This window comes from Cicer arietinum, chromosome 6 (assembly GCF_000331145.2).
Source record: "Cicer arietinum cultivar CDC Frontier isolate Library 1 chromosome 6, Cicar.CDCFrontier_v2.0, whole genome shotgun sequence".
NCBI lineage: Eukaryota > Viridiplantae > Streptophyta > Magnoliopsida > Fabales > Fabaceae > Cicer > Cicer arietinum.
Window position 1 is genome coordinate 66,247,748 of NC_021165.2, and position 16,089 is coordinate 66,263,836.

The 16,089-nt window shown below is 29.8% G+C and overlaps 2 protein-coding genes across 2 annotated transcripts; one reads left to right on the forward strand and one right to left on the reverse strand.

Annotated features, from left to right (window-relative positions):
- The first annotated feature begins 2,171 nt into the window (after positions 1–2,171).
- Positions 2,172–7,087, forward strand: LOC101499187 (arogenate dehydratase/prephenate dehydratase 2, chloroplastic-like). Its single transcript, XM_004505891.4, has 12 exons — positions 2,172–2,510; positions 2,580–2,647; positions 3,221–3,313; positions 4,062–4,262; positions 4,336–4,416; positions 4,978–5,073; positions 5,165–5,242; positions 5,375–5,464; positions 5,565–5,620; positions 5,767–5,848; positions 5,929–6,013; positions 6,770–7,087. Exons 1-11 carry the CDS (start codon positions 2,252–2,254, stop codon positions 5,995–5,997), a joined length of 1,173 nt encoding a protein of 390 aa, XP_004505948.1. The 5' UTR covers positions 2,172–2,251; the 3' UTR covers positions 5,998–6,013; positions 6,770–7,087.
- Positions 7,088–9,265: 2,178 nt separating this feature from the next.
- LOC101498866 (NEDD8-specific protease 1) lies at positions 9,266–11,212 on the reverse strand. The gene is made up of 2 exons (XM_004505890.4): positions 11,074–11,212; positions 9,266–10,186 (listed from the first exon to the last, which is right to left on the reverse strand). Exon 2 carries the CDS (start codon positions 10,167–10,169, stop codon positions 9,462–9,464), a length of 708 nt encoding a protein of 235 aa, XP_004505947.1. The 5' UTR covers positions 10,170–10,186; positions 11,074–11,212; the 3' UTR covers positions 9,266–9,461.
- Between the last annotated feature and the right edge of the window lie 4,877 nt (positions 11,213–16,089).

Here is a 16,089-nt window from a genome sequence, read left to right on the forward strand (position 1 = left end):
CTCACTATGTTGAAAAGATCCTAAAAAAATACAAATATTTTGACTGTAAACCTGCTTGCACATCATATGATCCAAGTGTGAAATTTTTCAATAACATTGGTGAAGGTGTTAGACAAACTGAATATGTGAGTATCATTGGCAGCCTCAAATATGCCACGAATGTACTAGACCTGACATTGCATGCATCGTGGGACTATTGTGCAGGTTTACATGTAGATCCAGTATAGAGCATTGACACGCTATCAAAAGAGTCACGAGATACCTAAAAAGGACCACGAGTCTCAGATTACATTATCAAAGATTTTCTGTCGTCCTGGAAGGATAAGGTGATGCTGATTGTGATATGATCTTTTTTGTCACGAATCACTTTAAGGATTGTTCTAGGTTGAAAACTTACAGATTGCAGTCAAATCATGTTTTGCTGGATAACGTGATAATCAAAGCTACGAAGCGCAAGTTAGACTGTTGAATCATTGAAAAAGAGTAGGTAGAACTCGAGATATGATCGCAGATTACTAAACACGAAATTTGGTAAAATTTATGTATTTGGGTTTTGATGTATAGGAAATTGAAAATTACAATTCAGCAAACAAATCAAGAACATAATGGCGCCACAATCTATGGATTGATAAGCCAAAAAGAATGTCACATGGATTAACAACCTTGATAAGTTCAAAATGAATTGTTTCAAGAATTTTAGAGACCAAAGCCTCCTGAGTATCCTTTGCCTCTTGATAGAATCTTTGTTATCATAGGTGTCAATTTTTAAAACATTTATTGTGAAATTTACTATAACAATACAATTGAAATATTTCAAATTGATCACTTCAAAATTTATTAGTTTAATCCATTTTTTAGACTAATTTCAAAATTGATTCATGTACTTACGTACTCATCAAATAATAATAAATAAACTCACAAAAGAAAAAATAAATTGGTATCAACATATGTATAATGTAAAAATAAAATGATTCAAATAAAAGTTATAGAAACAACAAAAAAAACGTGGAGAAATCGAAAAAGAGAAGAAAACTTAATTGATGAAAACCTATATCAAATTTGCATAGAATAAGAAAAACCGGTCACAGTTAAGTGCGTGAAGGAGGAAAACCCAACTAATAAGTTAATAAAAAAACAATTTCAAATTTTCTCTAATTAATTTTTTTAATAAAATAATATTTAAAAAATATTAAAACAAACTAAACCACCCATTAAGATAATTAATTTATTTCTCACATACTTGATACTTACGCCATTTCTCACTTCATGTTACGGGCTTCTCAATTTACACTTTATTAGTCACATTCAAATTCCCAATAGTTTATCATAAATATTGTTTGCCATTACTAGGGGTGGGAATAGACCAGATCAGACTTTGAAAGGCGTGAGCCTGACCTACAATTAATTTTCTAGGCCTACGACCTATCATAGGCTTTTTCTTGGCCTGACCTGACATTTTAAAAGTCTGGCATGACCTAGAAGCCTATTTAAAAGCCTTATTCATATTAAAACATTTAAATGTTCCACTCATATCACATGATGTTCTCCACGTACCAATATCAATGTACATATATTAAACAAAAAATAATTTTTCTAACAATATAATTTTTAAAAAATATGAAACAAACATCCTTTAAATCCTAAAACATAATTTTTGGTTTCAAAGAATAGATTTTTTTTTCTTCTGAAACAGATGCACTCATTCAAACAAATATGAAACGACGTGATTGACTAATAAATATGGAACGACTACCGAATATGGAATGATTACTGAGTAGTTATCTAATTGATAGAATTTAAAATAAGAAATAATATTATTAATATAATAATAAAAAATGACATTAATAAATAATAAAATATATATAGGCCGACCTGTCAGACCTAATAAGTTTTTTATAAGTCTAAATCTCTAACATATTTAAATAAATAGACTTTAAAAATACTTGAATCTAATATTGTTATTAAGTAGGTCAGACCATAAATAAATTATGCTATATACCGCTAATAGACGTCCTAACTTATTCCATCTCCAGCCATTAGTATTCGATAAATCACATTCAAGCGTGTGATATGCCACACTTGAGAGGTTTAATTACTGGTGGGCCCCACACCAGCAAAAAAAAATATTTAAAAAAAAAAAAAAAAAAAAACAGGAATTAGCTTAACAAGGCAGACTAGAAATACAGAGAGAAGATCGTGAAGTAAACTAAGCCAATCCAGTGACTTATTCACCCAACACAATAAGCCTTTCATGGCATCATCACGAATCATATCCCATTCTCCACCAAATCTCCACTGTCAATCTTCCCCCTTTGACTCCGTTAACCCCCTTCCATCCATCAATCTCAATTTCCCCTCAAAACGACATCGTAATCTCCGCATTCGCGCTTCCATTCGCGGCCACAGGGATAACGACATCAACGACACGTTGCAGTCCGTTGAATTGCGAACAAGCTCTGCCTCCGCACTCCCAAACGACGTCGTTTCCAAAGATCCACTCTCTCTTCCAAGTTCGTATCACTTTTTCCTCTTTCTCTCACATTTTCACTCTTTCTGATGTTTTTCGCGATTCGTTTTAGGGCCTTTATCTTCGAATCAGTTATCTAGTGCTGTTTCCGATGGTTCGCGCCTTCGTGTTGCATATCAGGTATTTGCTTTTTGCATTGCAATTTGCATGCAAACCGTTTTTAACATTTTTTTAAAAAATTCGTCATTTTTAAGGATTTTTTTGTCTTGTGTATGATGAATTTTATATATTGTTCGTAATTTCATATCAATGTTGTGAATCGCAAATCAAAAAATTGCTGTTTGTTCAAATTCGTTATGTTATAGTTCTATAGCTTCTATTTGACAACAATTTGTACTATTGACAATAGTGTATCATATTACGATAACAATTTGTTCAATTCTGCTACACTGCAACACTGTAGCATATAGGGATTCGTCTTCCCTGTTGTCCAAGTCACCGCATTCACGCATTTAGATAATGGACTGTTGTTTGATCAAGATTGGGCGGTCCATATTTAAACTCAGTATTTTAAATTATTATAAAATTATTGGTATTTTTTGGACAGTTTGATCAAGATTGGATAGCCACCAATATGCCCGAATGCGTGAATGCATATACTTTTCGACTGCAGGGAATCCACATTCACATACAGCATAGCCACAATTTGACAATGTTGTTTCATATATAAGCTCAGAATATTGCATTTTTCAGGGGGTTCGTGGTGCTTACAGTGAATCTGCGGCACAAAAGGCCTATCCAAATTGTGAAGCTGTGCCTTGTGAACAATTTGACACTGCTTTTGAAGTAAACATTATGTTACCCTTTTCCTCTTTGCTAGTAATATGTTACTATGTCTATGTTTCTTTATCAAGTTCCTTTAATGTTATGATACATAAGTACGGTACTGTGTACTGGTATGGGATACAGTATTTAAAAAAAAAGGAAGGTACGGGGGTACGTTAATGGAAAACATGATTTTTTTGTATAATTTAACTAAGAGATCAGAATTATTCAATTCACAATACAAAATCACAATAAAAGTTTAAAAAAACACAAATTGTGTCGGTTATACCAACAAATTAACTTAGATACACAAATAATATTATATAAATGTATAAAAAAATTATTAATTTTACTCGCAATAAAATAATAACAAAAACAAAGTACCCACAGTACAGTACGAGTACCGATACGGGTACTTCACCATTTTAGAAAGTACCCATGCTTCATAGGTTGTACTTAGGTGGGCGATTGAACTTGAACTTGTTTGCACTTCTGCGTAGTGGTTTTCTTTATGGATTTTCATTTTATTTTGATGTTAGTTTTAGTGTTTGGTGAATATAAGTTGCAAAACCTATGTTAACCTTGATTAATTTGTGCAATGCTGTCGTATTTGCTCATATAACTCTGGTAGTTTTGCATTACAAGTTATAACTAATAAAATCTCAAAATAACATATTCCAGTTAGTTCTTACTTTCTGATTGTCAAGATGGTTAGTTTATAACTGTCTGTAGTCTCTTTATTTTTCGTGATCTCGGATTCCCATGATAGGCTGTTGAAAGGTGGCTTGTAGACAGAGCAGTTTTGCCAATTGAGAATTCTTTGGGAGGGAGCATCCACAGAAATTATGACCTTTTACTCAGGCACAGGTTACATATAGTAGGAGAAGTAAAATATGCAGTCCATCATTGTTTGATGGCCAATCATGGTGTTAAACTTGAGAATTTGAAGCGTGTTCTTAGTCATCCACAGGTGTGACTCTGACATTTTATACCTTACTTTTTTTTTTCTAACTATAAACTAACCCAAAGTGGTGATGTTTTAGGCTCTTGCACAATGTGAGAACACCCTGGCAGGGTTGGGCTTGGTCAGAGAAGCAGTAGATGATACAGCGGGTGCTGCAAAAGTAAGTGGAGAATTGTTGGGAGCTGTTTTTCTTGTATCATTTCAAGTGTTTCTGTTGATTAATTAATGATCACGATTGTGTATGCTTGACTTGCTTAAAAAATGATGCACTAGATAGCTCACGGTTTTTGTTTTGCTCCGTGTTTAATTTTTGAAGGTTTTGGTTGACAAGTGTCCATATATAGGGCACTGGTTAAAGTAATCAAGTAATGAAAAATATTTACTGAAAGCCCAACATTTGATGCAATGATAGACTAAAAATTGTGCATTTTAGTAAATGGTTTCCATTTTGATACATTGACCATTGCCATAAACTAAAGGTGGCGTCTAGGACAATACTCTAAAATTTTGTTACTTAACCAACAGACAACTTATTGTAACAACACCAGAAAGACAAAAATATCTTTTTTTCTTACTCTTCTCAAGAGTCATACCCCCCTCCTCCTCTCACTACACATGCATATGTCGTGAAGGGTATTATAGATTTTGACTCTCTAGTCTCTACTGTTATTGTTGACTTGTTTTTCAATATCAGTTATCCTAACATAGTTACAAATTATAGCATGTTGCCCTCCATGAACTACAAGATGCAGGAGCTGTTGCTAGCTCTGCTGCTGCAGAGATCTATGGCTTAAATGTACTTGCTCGAGACATTCAGGTTTGGGTCTATGTGTCAGTGTGTTTTAAATTACATGGTAGACAATTTGTGTTTATCATGGATTTGGTGACCAATGGATTTGCATTGGCAGGATGATAGTGATAATGTCACCCGATTTTTAGTGTTGGCGCGAGAACCAATACTTCCAGGCACAGACAGGCCATTTAAGGTACCTTCAAATAGCATAAATAGCTGAAATTACTGGACTCGCGGAATGCATCATGTCTCTCCAGTTGTTTGGTTTTATACTTACTGACATCAACATTTAATATTGCTGTTGATTGTGCTATTGAATTCTCAGACAAGTATAGTTTGTTCTTTAGAAGAGGGTCCTGGTATACTTTTCAAGGCCCTTGCTGTTTTTGCCCTGCGTCAAATTAATCTTTCAAAGGTTAGTTGTCTTCTTGGGGCAAGGTGCAATATCTTTTATTGAAGTTACATTTGCAAGTGTATGTTTCTGATTGTACAATTGGCTTACTCTTTTTATATAGATTGAAAGCCGGCCTCTGCGGAATCAACCTCTAAGAACATCTGATGATAACAACAAGTAATGAAGGCCATATAGCCATAGTTCATTTTCTGATTTCTAATCCATTCATCAATTAATTGGTTCAAATCATCTTTAGTATTGTGTCTACAATGATGTTGGATTGTTAATAATTGCTGTGCTGATTACAATGCATATCTTAACAGGTACTTTGATTATCTTTTCTATATTGATTTTGAAGCATCAATGGCTGATCAGAATGCACAAAATGCCTTAAGGCATCTAAAGGTGTGACTTAATTTAATTTATGAAGCATATTGAAAGGATTATTATCTGAGTATGTGCTCTAAAACCAATACAATTTGCAGGAGTTTGCTACATTCCTGCGAGTGCTGGGGAGTTATCCTATGGACACTAGCCACACTAGTATGGCGTAAATAATCTCCAGAAGAGGTGAGTTTCATTTATAATTATTTTTACTGGAGATTGGTTTATCAAGTTTTCTAAATGTGAATGCCCTCCAATTTTAGAACTTTGTAACTATACCTTGATTGTTAGTAAATCACTGAATTTCATGGAGCTTTATCTATTGTTGCACTAATGAATATGTGATAACTGGCACAAGTTGGATCCAAGCCTAGGTTGAATACCATGCAAGATAATTTAAATTTGGTGGGAACTTTATCCTTTGCTGTGACGTCTTTAAATTATTATGCATGAGCTTTTATCAACTCCCCCAGATTGTTTTCTTGTTTAAGCTTACCAAAACCATATTACATGGTAACCGTTTATAAAACTATTCTAAGGGTCTGTTCCTTATTCAGGAATCCCTGTTGTTTTATCCTGTATTTCATTTTTGATAGATGATAATGTCAAAAGGCGCTGCGTTTCTGTTATGTTGGTTCAATCTTTCCCCTTCTTTCTGTCCTAGAAAATTAAAAAGAAAAGAATAATGATATCCAATGTGAATACTGATAACTTTGCTTCCCTGCTAAAATTGTGTCATTACCAAAATTGTTGAAGTGACATGATACTATCGGAATAACTAGCACGGGAAAAAGGGTATTTTTTCTCTTGTTATGTGATTTGGGTAATTTGATAGATCTTCATAATGTAATGGTGTGAAGCATGATGTGTTGCTTGTTCTGTTTTTTTTTTTTGGAGTTTTTATTATTCTGATGCTTTTGATGTATACTATTGATGGTGCAGGACTTGCATATATAGTTACTGTTGCGTATGGTATAGTTCTTCCAACCGTTGAATCACGTTAATGGAAATGCCGAGTTTATGTTGATTCGATAAATATTAGCAGATAACAGTATCAGATGTACAAGTTCCTTAAAATTTTGATGGGTAGTATTCAACACTGAATCCGCATGTTTGTTCAAATATTTTCTCCTGGTTGTCCTCCCTATCATTTCTCTTGGATGTTTTAAAATGTCAATGGCTAAATACAAGTGATACTTCTATAGGGACTCATGTATTTATGTCTTTTTGAAAACAGTGGAAGCTTATTTTTGTATTCAAGATGAGCCTGCATATCCTCCACCATTTACTACTTCTTAAGTGATTGCGATGAATTTACACTTTAGGGTCAAATGCATCATAATTTAACTTCAGATACTGTAGTTCACCCTTCATTATAATTTTACTGTTAAGTTTAACGTATGAAAAGTCATCTGCTACAAGTGAAATGACAAAATTGCCAAACCTATAATTGAAAAGGAAGACCCTCGTATAATAAAAAATAAGCGCTGAAGCAACCAAAACAGAGTTCATTACAGATTGCAGTTGTACACATACAAATCAGCAGTGCAAAGTGCAGTGTTTTGCGTGATAGAGTTTTTGAAGTTCTATGCATGATACAATAAATAAGCGGTGGAAAATAAAAAGCCTCAAACCCTGGTCTTGAAAGCAACGCCTTGGATGACGATTTAATGATATACTGCAACGCAAGGCAGCGAATCCGATGTAAGGTCACTCAAAAATCCACTGTAAACCATGAAATTGTATTATTATTGAAAGCATTTTCTTACATGTCAACTGAAGATAGAGCAAAAATTCATGTCTAAATTTATCAAAAGGAAGTAGAAACGTTCATGATTGTCATCTCATGCGAAGTCACTTTTGAAGATGATGGATTGATGCCTTGATGGTAGCTTCGAAACACGTAGCTGGGATATTGCCGGTGCCTTTAATGGAACGTACACACTAACACTTTCATTTATTATTTTTCTTAATTCTCTTATTCATTTGATTCACAAAACTTTTTGAATCGTAAATGAAATAAATATGATCAATATTGTTTAAGTCAAATGGTGTGTTTGATTCACAAAACTTTATGTACCGCACGATACAAGATAACACATAACAACTTTTTGTACTCCACTGTATTTGATGGTCGATGTATATAACAAACAATTTTGCATTGTACTTAATTTGATATGTCTATGCATTGGACAAAATATTATAATTTTTACTTTAATAAAAGTGAGTTTTATAATGAGAGAATTAAATATTGACTACACAACTATACATGGATGATCGTGTGACTTTTTTAAATGATCATGTGCCACTTAAAAATCAATGAAGAAAAAAAAATGATGTAGAAAGAGCGAGATAGATAACAAAGAGAAATGATAGAAATACATAAGAGGGAGATAGAAAATAGAGAGATAAATGTGAGGGAAAGAAAAAGATGATATAGTAGAGATGAATTTTAATTTTTTTTGTAGAAATAAAAAACGTATTTTAGTATTTTGATAGTTTGTACTTGGGACAAAAAGTTATTTCATTTTTGTTCAAACCCCTTAGTACTGTTTTTGTTGAGTCCCATGATCAATTTCTGAATCAAATAAGGAACAAAAAAGTTGTGATGTTCAATCCTTTATTATTTTAGCAAATCAAACACACTCAAACATTAAACTTAGAGCACTAACCAAACAATTTCATCTTAACTAAAACTTATTGACTGCTGAAATTTTTCAACCGCTTAATTGTAATGAGATCATTTAATAATGATTTGCAGCTTTGACTTAATAAGATTACAGTTGTCTTTTTCTTTACCGTTGATAACTCTTTAACTTCTTTTCCTTAAACATGTCATAGAGTTTCATGAAGGGGCAAATTATAGCTAATTTAAGAAATAAGGGTGGAAAGTGAAACTAATTGCTAGAACTTGTATAACAGAATTAATATCACTGAATAATGATTCTTCCATTGATCAATTACAATGAATACTACCAGAAAACATCGAGTAATGTTCCAAAAAATAAAATAGAGAATCATCTGCGGTCTCCCAACCACCAATTCCTAATTGAATACCCAAACTTTCCTTCCCCTATTCTAAAATTCAGATACAATTTATAAACATATATAGTTACCACACATGACAGCCATATAGACACCTGGTCCTGGATAATAGTTATGAGTCATATCTGCACAGCATCATGCATTACTTCCAAATTTGATGTAACAACTTAAAATTCAAGATTGTATGAAAGAATTGTTGACCAAAAAGAGTTTGTATGAAAATAAATCATGGACTTTGTTAAATAAAACCTACAAAAATCAAACTAGCACCCCTAAAAAAGCAGATATAAAAATGCAACTATACTTTTCACACTATTGATTGAAAACAACGTATGCATGAGAACTTTCCGTCACATTGTAGCAGAGAAAGCCTGTCACTACGTTCAAGTGTAATGAAAATCTAATTTCAAACACAGTTCCAAAAAATTTACCAAGAGTTATTATAATCTTTGTATTTACTTCCTTAAAAGTTAAAACCACCAATATACTAAGATACAATTTGCTTAAGCACTAACTGTGTAGACAAATGTTTAAATAGACACGACACTAAATTGGAGACCATCAAAATCGAATTAGTAGAAACCAATTTTTATTCCGGAGCACGTTGGCCTGAATGTCTTGCCATTAGATCTCTGATCAAAGCCAGGATCTCGCTTCGCATGCAGTCAACAGCAGATGGAGTAACCTGCTCCTTCACAGCAGAGAACCACATCTCATTTGCATCAGTTTTTTTACCATTTACATGCCAGTCACATATGACTCTTGCTATAGCAGTGACATATAAGCCACAATCATACCCATTCACTTGCCTAGGTGAATTAGTGCACTCCAGAAAGCGGGCTTCGGTTCCTGATTCAGATAATCCGACGTATCCAAGAACAGCTTTATAGAGTTTCTTAGCAGGTTCTGCATTCATGTTTATGAAACTATCATGGTGAACAAATTGATTAGCATTGCGGTAGTATGCAAGTAAGCTCCAATGAGATCCACCTTCAGCTGTATTAACGTCGTCGTTGTCATTGATGGGAAATAAAATCAGTGTCTTATCAGACAACTGAAGGGGCTCTAAGAAATCTTTGAAAGACTCGGCGACAGGGCATTGTATTATCCAAAATGCAATGGATGGTGGAACCAGCAAGATATCCTGAGAGGGATGGCATGAAGAAAGATAGCTGAGATAAAACTCAATAATTCGATCGTTCAAATAATATGGACCACCAAGGATGTCTAGATCAGATCGTCTAAGCACCACATCATTGTAGCTCAGAATCTTCTCATCTGCTTCTGATTTCCCCATCCTTTGAAGAGGCTAGCCTGAAGAAAACAAATATGGATACGGCTTAGTTAGATTTAACTAGCTATTTTATGGGAAGAAAAACATCATGCATATGGAACAGTGTAGTCAATTGCGGATTGTAGAAAATAGTAAGTTTGTTCAAATTCGGCTATGAAACAATGCTATAGTACCACTGTAGCTGCTGATTGGACAACATTTTGTATTAAATAACATATTCCAGAACAATATTGATTTGTTCAAATTCCGCTACACCTATTTAACAACACTTATATGAAACCCTACAACAAATGAGTGGAAATTATGAGAAAAAAAAGGAATAATTGAAGAAACAAAAGATCAGTTTGTTACCTACACATTCCCATTCCCATAAAAATGAATATATATTTTTATCATAAAAAACGGCCTAGTTCTAAAGCATGGGGACATTTAAAAGAACTTGTTGGGATTTTATCTTACAACATAAGCATTTGTTTAAGTGTTTATAAGAACTAATAAAAACAGCTTATTTTCATAAATTCCTCGCCACAAGCATGTATGTAGAATTTACTCTCATTCTATCATCAACTACAAAAACAACTTGTCCAAAAGTGTTCAATTTAGTCCATTTACTAAACACGCTTAGCATAAAAGAAATTTTCATTTTAAAAAAATGAAACAAGTGCTGTAAGCTATGATTCATTCTTACAAATGACCTTCTATCGAACAATCATCGAATCCAAATCAAGAGTAATCTCATTTCCTACTACAACGAACTAAGAAAAATTTGAATCTAAAACTTAACCTAATTCCGTATTGTTGTGGTGGAATTGAATGTCGAATGCATTGGAAAGAATAAAAAGAAAGAGAGTTTTGTGAATAAAAGAAAAGAAAGAATCGATGATAGATATGAAAGAGGGTGACTTACAATGATTGAGTGGAGTGAAGAAACTGCTATGGATTCAGAGAAAGCTTCTCTTCAATATTTCTGCAAGAAAGACACACGGCGATACCGAGACTCATCAAAGCGAATCTGAATTCAGTTCATGTGTCCACTCGGTTATGAATTATAAATATTTATCTCCTATTCTTTTATATTTATTAATATTAGATATTTGTACTACGATTTATTTGATGTAACTTTTTATGTTTATTATTGATAAATATTTATTTTATATTATTTTTAAGATATTGATCAATGTTAAAGATTTATTTGTTTTATATTTTTTTAATATTTATTATTGATAAATATTGATTTTATAATTATTTTATATATTGATGTCAAATATTTATTTTATAATTTATTATATTTATTATTGATAAATATTTATTTGGTATTTTTTTAAATATATTAATTATAAATACTATTTTTACAATTTTTTAATATTTATAGATGATAAATATTTATCATATTTATGATATTAATTGTTTCAGTTTGCACATAAAACAAAGAAGATAGTTTTTTTTTTTTTGTAATGAGAGGTAGGATAAAAATTGGAAGAAAAAATAAAATAAAAATATGGAGAAAGAACAATAAGACGGGCGAGAGGTTTATTGTAGAAAAAGGAAAATACAAAATACTACTATTGAACCCATAAATAAAGTAAAAAAGACCAAATTTGAATGGACAAGAGTTGTAATTTTCTTAGCAAATATATAATAGACTAGATGGATCATTTGTTCGATTGATTTAATCAATTACTTTATAATATAATCCATTTTTATAATATGTAATTATTTAGTATTATTCATTTTATATTTAGATGAATTACGTAAAATAAGATTAATTTGGTATAGAGAGTTTATTGATCAAATGATCTATTGTCTATTTATATTCAACATTATTTTTTAATGTTGGGTGTGATGATATATATCGAAAAAAATACAAGTCTCCCATTGAATAATAATAAAATCTCAAACAAATTTTAAAAAATATATGCATCTCACCCAACAAGTTGAATATGTAAAGATAATTTTAGATTAATATAAAATATAAATTTAATTATATTTTTTATTTAATATTCATTTTGATTATTTAATTTTTTTTAATTCGTTTTGGAATTTAATAAAAAAAATCTTGCATAATTTTACGAAAGATACATGATTGAAACAAATATGCAGTAAAGCATATCAATTTAATGTGTCATCGTCTTTTCAAGTCTTGCTATGTTTTGTGATTTTGGTTTTATCGTAATTATTCAAACTTTTAATCTTTCAATTGCTATATTAGTCCAACAGATTGATAACATAGATCAATTGAGATAATCTGGTTCAAACCAATGATCACACTTATGACTCCTCACAAGTCATAGGTACAGGATATTAATGTGTCATGCAATACTAGAGATATACAATATAATAATGTGATATCATTAATATACAATATCATGATTCAATGTGAAATCAACACATAAGTAAAAAGGTTAAGTGTAACGTGTATATCAATTTAACCTACTTATTAGAACATTGTATAATTGTTATAAGAGATTTTCATTATGACTAATTAACTACAATGAATAGTATTTTGATTTTAATATTATCAAATTATATAGATAACAAAATAATCATAAAGATAGACATTAAACTTATAGTAAATCATGTTGAGTAATATGAATGGTGCTAAAAAAATATGTCTCTCACGAATAATATAAGTTATGTCTTAGATTTTTTATAGAATAAAATATGAGAATACTCTCAAATGAATTAAATATATGATATTGCATACAAGAGATTTAAACTTTCCTTTTTTGACCGAGAAGAAATTTAAATTTGGACAATTATAACACTTATTTATGTCTTATGTTAAATAACACATTTGAGCATATAAAAAATTGCATCGTGATCAATTTTCTTTGGTCGATCATCAATTAAAAAATCTAATTGTCTACTTTTAATTAAGTCACTTCTCTCAACAAAATTTTCAATCCACATAATTCGAAAACGATACCACGCTTTTGAATTTAGCTTTCGAGTTTGTGACCACTTGCAGTTTAACTATATATAACTCATTTTTTTAAGAGACTAAAATTAAGGTTTAAAGTATAACTTTCAAATTTTGTGACCGTTAATCTAAATAGCAAGATACAAAATATTCACATAAATATGGACATTTGGTTATGGAAAAATCCCACGAAACTTATTTGATAGCATTAATTACTTCATTAACTAGTAAGAATAATAAGAAAATTTATAAAAAAAATAATATTAATATATCAACATGCTTAATGCACAAAATAATTAATTTTCAATTTTCTAAATTGCCCGTTAATTCATATGTATATATAGATATATCATGGACAATTTTTATTTTACTTTTGTTACTTTTTTCTTAAAATAAATTTTAAGGTCAAAATTTTCAAAAACATGAATTGGAATTTTTTTATATCGAAAATTTTTTCGAAATTGTTTTTGAATTTTTTCTCGAAACAAAGATTTTGTAAAAAAATTCATTTTTTTTCTTTTGAAAAATCTTTCAAAATATTTTTTTGAGTTTGTCATCGAATACAATTAATGATTTAATTGCAGTTTTGGTCCCCTTAATTTAGCTGAATAATGAAAGTAGTTCCCTCATTTTATTTCTCCTTAGTTTTGGTACAAAATTTGATGAAATATTATTTTTTAAGTCACACCATACCATTTATGATAATAGATTTCAAGTACAATTGTTGCACTACGAGATCTTGAGACCTAGTGTGACTTAAAAATGATACTTCATTAAATTTCAAGTGCAAAAAAATTGACATTTTATTAAATAGGGGAACCAAAGCTGGCACCACGAGATTTCAAGCGCAAAAAAATTAACACTTCATTAAATTTTATATCAAAATTCTTTTTGGGACTAAAAGTACGAGAAATAAAATGATGAAATATTTTTGTGATTTAGCTAAAATAGAAAGACTAAAACTACAATTAAGTCAAATTTGTTTATAGAAAGTACCAATTTATTTTTTCAGAATTCTTTTTTTTTTTTAAATTGAACTTTATTTAAAAAAAATGATTGTAAAATTAATTACGAATTATATAATCAAATTCGATTATATTGTTTAATTGTAAAAATTGATTATAATAAGTAGTTTTTATATAATTGTGAATATGTTTCCCATGAACAACTGTATTTGTCTACCTACGATGCCATACTATGTCATCCTATCATTTCAACCAATGGCTCTTTGCCACATGTAATCTGATGGGACCAAAATGACTATGAAAGGACCAACAACTATGTTACTCCAGCATCCGTTCATTAATGGTTGATGGTTAATGTCGGTGATGCCATTTTTTTTATAATGTCGGTGATGCCATTTTTTTACAATGTCGGCGATGCCAGCGTTTATATCTGGTATCTGCAAAATTGTATTAAGTAATTCACACTTGAAGTCTAATTCAATCCAAATAATAGTTTTGTTTTATCTTACAGAGTTACTATTACTTTTTTTTTTTGTTAAATTATTTGAGAGTATACGCAGGACAATTTTAAGAATTTAATAAAGATATATTTTCAATTGTAAAATAAATAATTTTATACCAACATTAAAAAAATACGATATTATATAATGTAAGTCTATTTTGTAATTATAATTTAAAAATAACCATTAAATTCTCAAAAAAAATTAGACGTTAATATAAAAAATAGGTTGCAATATTATAGTGTATGCCCCTCTTTATTCAATCCAGTCATCATGATGAGATTTGGATCATTCATCTCCTTCAAAATTTATTTACATTCCTTTTCTTTAAATGTTTAGAGACTCTACAATATACATAATTTATTTTATAATGTAGTGTTTAATAAGTATCCAATCTCCTCGATCCAACACATAAAGAAAAATTAAACGGTTTCACTGATTTTTACATTTCAACAGTTTTATCTATTTTTTTTATATATACAATACTTTTATCTATTAAATCATAATTATCTAACTTCTGAAATATTAAATTAATTATAATTTATGAAATTTCATATTTACTGTGTTTTGCAAGTTGTAAAATAATTCACAAAAATATTTGAAATTAAAAAAGAAAAACTTTAGATTGAGAATTTAATTATGTATAGCATGCAGCGGCCAATATAAGCCATCTTGAAATATGAGTATCACAATTATAATTACAAAACTACGTGCGATATGCTATATATATATTTTTATATTATTTAAATAATTATATATACATCCTTAAATTTTAATTAAAAATAAATATCAATATTCTTAAATTGACCGTCTTATTTTAAATTTAAATTTTGTTAAATTAATTGTTTCATTATAAATTTAAATTTAAAATTGTAATAAATTAATTACAATTTAATTTTTTAAATTAAAAAAAAAAACAATTATAAAAGTTATGCATGTATGTAGGATCCACATATAATATAATAGGCGAGAGTGCTTCTAAAAGCACTTCTTTTTATATACACTATTTTTTCTTACTCTAGAATGGGGTGTTTGCGACTTTTTTTCTTTATATATTTTTATTATCAAATTGTCATGGTTTGAAAAAATAATATAGAAATGCCATACTTTTTAGTTTCAGTCGTTGATAGCAATCTAGAGATACGACGATATAAAGCAAATGTTTTTTATCTTTAATAGAAGGTTGCATCTGGAGATGCAACCATCTACTTCTATATATATATTTGCTATTTTATTAATTATTATTTAATAAATTATAAATAATAAATATTTAAAAATTTAAAAAACTATTAATAAAATAAAATACATTAATAAATAATTGTATTATAAAATTTAATAATAATAATAGTAATAATTATATTAATAAAATAAAATTAATTAAATTGAACAAATAAAACACGTTAAATTAAAGAAAAAATAATCACAAATTGAAAAAAAAATACATCAAATTCATATTTTTTTTTATTATTATTATTATTATTTATTAGATAAAAAAAAAAAGAAAAAAATTGTTATAATAATGTGTCAAAAGAAAAAAA

Bases quoted from the DNA above. Each gene is read 5' to 3' on its own strand.
- LOC101499187 (XM_004505891.4), top strand. From the start codon at position 2,252: ATGGCATCATCACGAATCATATCCCATTCTCCACCAAATCTCCACTGT. The intron at 4,263-4,335 runs GTGTGACTCTGA...GTGATGTTTTAG, and splicing joins GTGTTCTTAGTCATCCACAG to GCTCTTGCACAATGTGAGAA. The intron at 4,417-4,977 runs GTAAGTGGAGAA...TACAAATTATAG, and splicing joins ATACAGCGGGTGCTGCAAAA to CATGTTGCCCTCCATGAACT.
- LOC101498866 (XM_004505890.4), bottom strand. From the start codon at position 10,169: ATGGGGAAATCAGAAGCAGATGAGAAGATTCTGAGCTACAATGATGTG.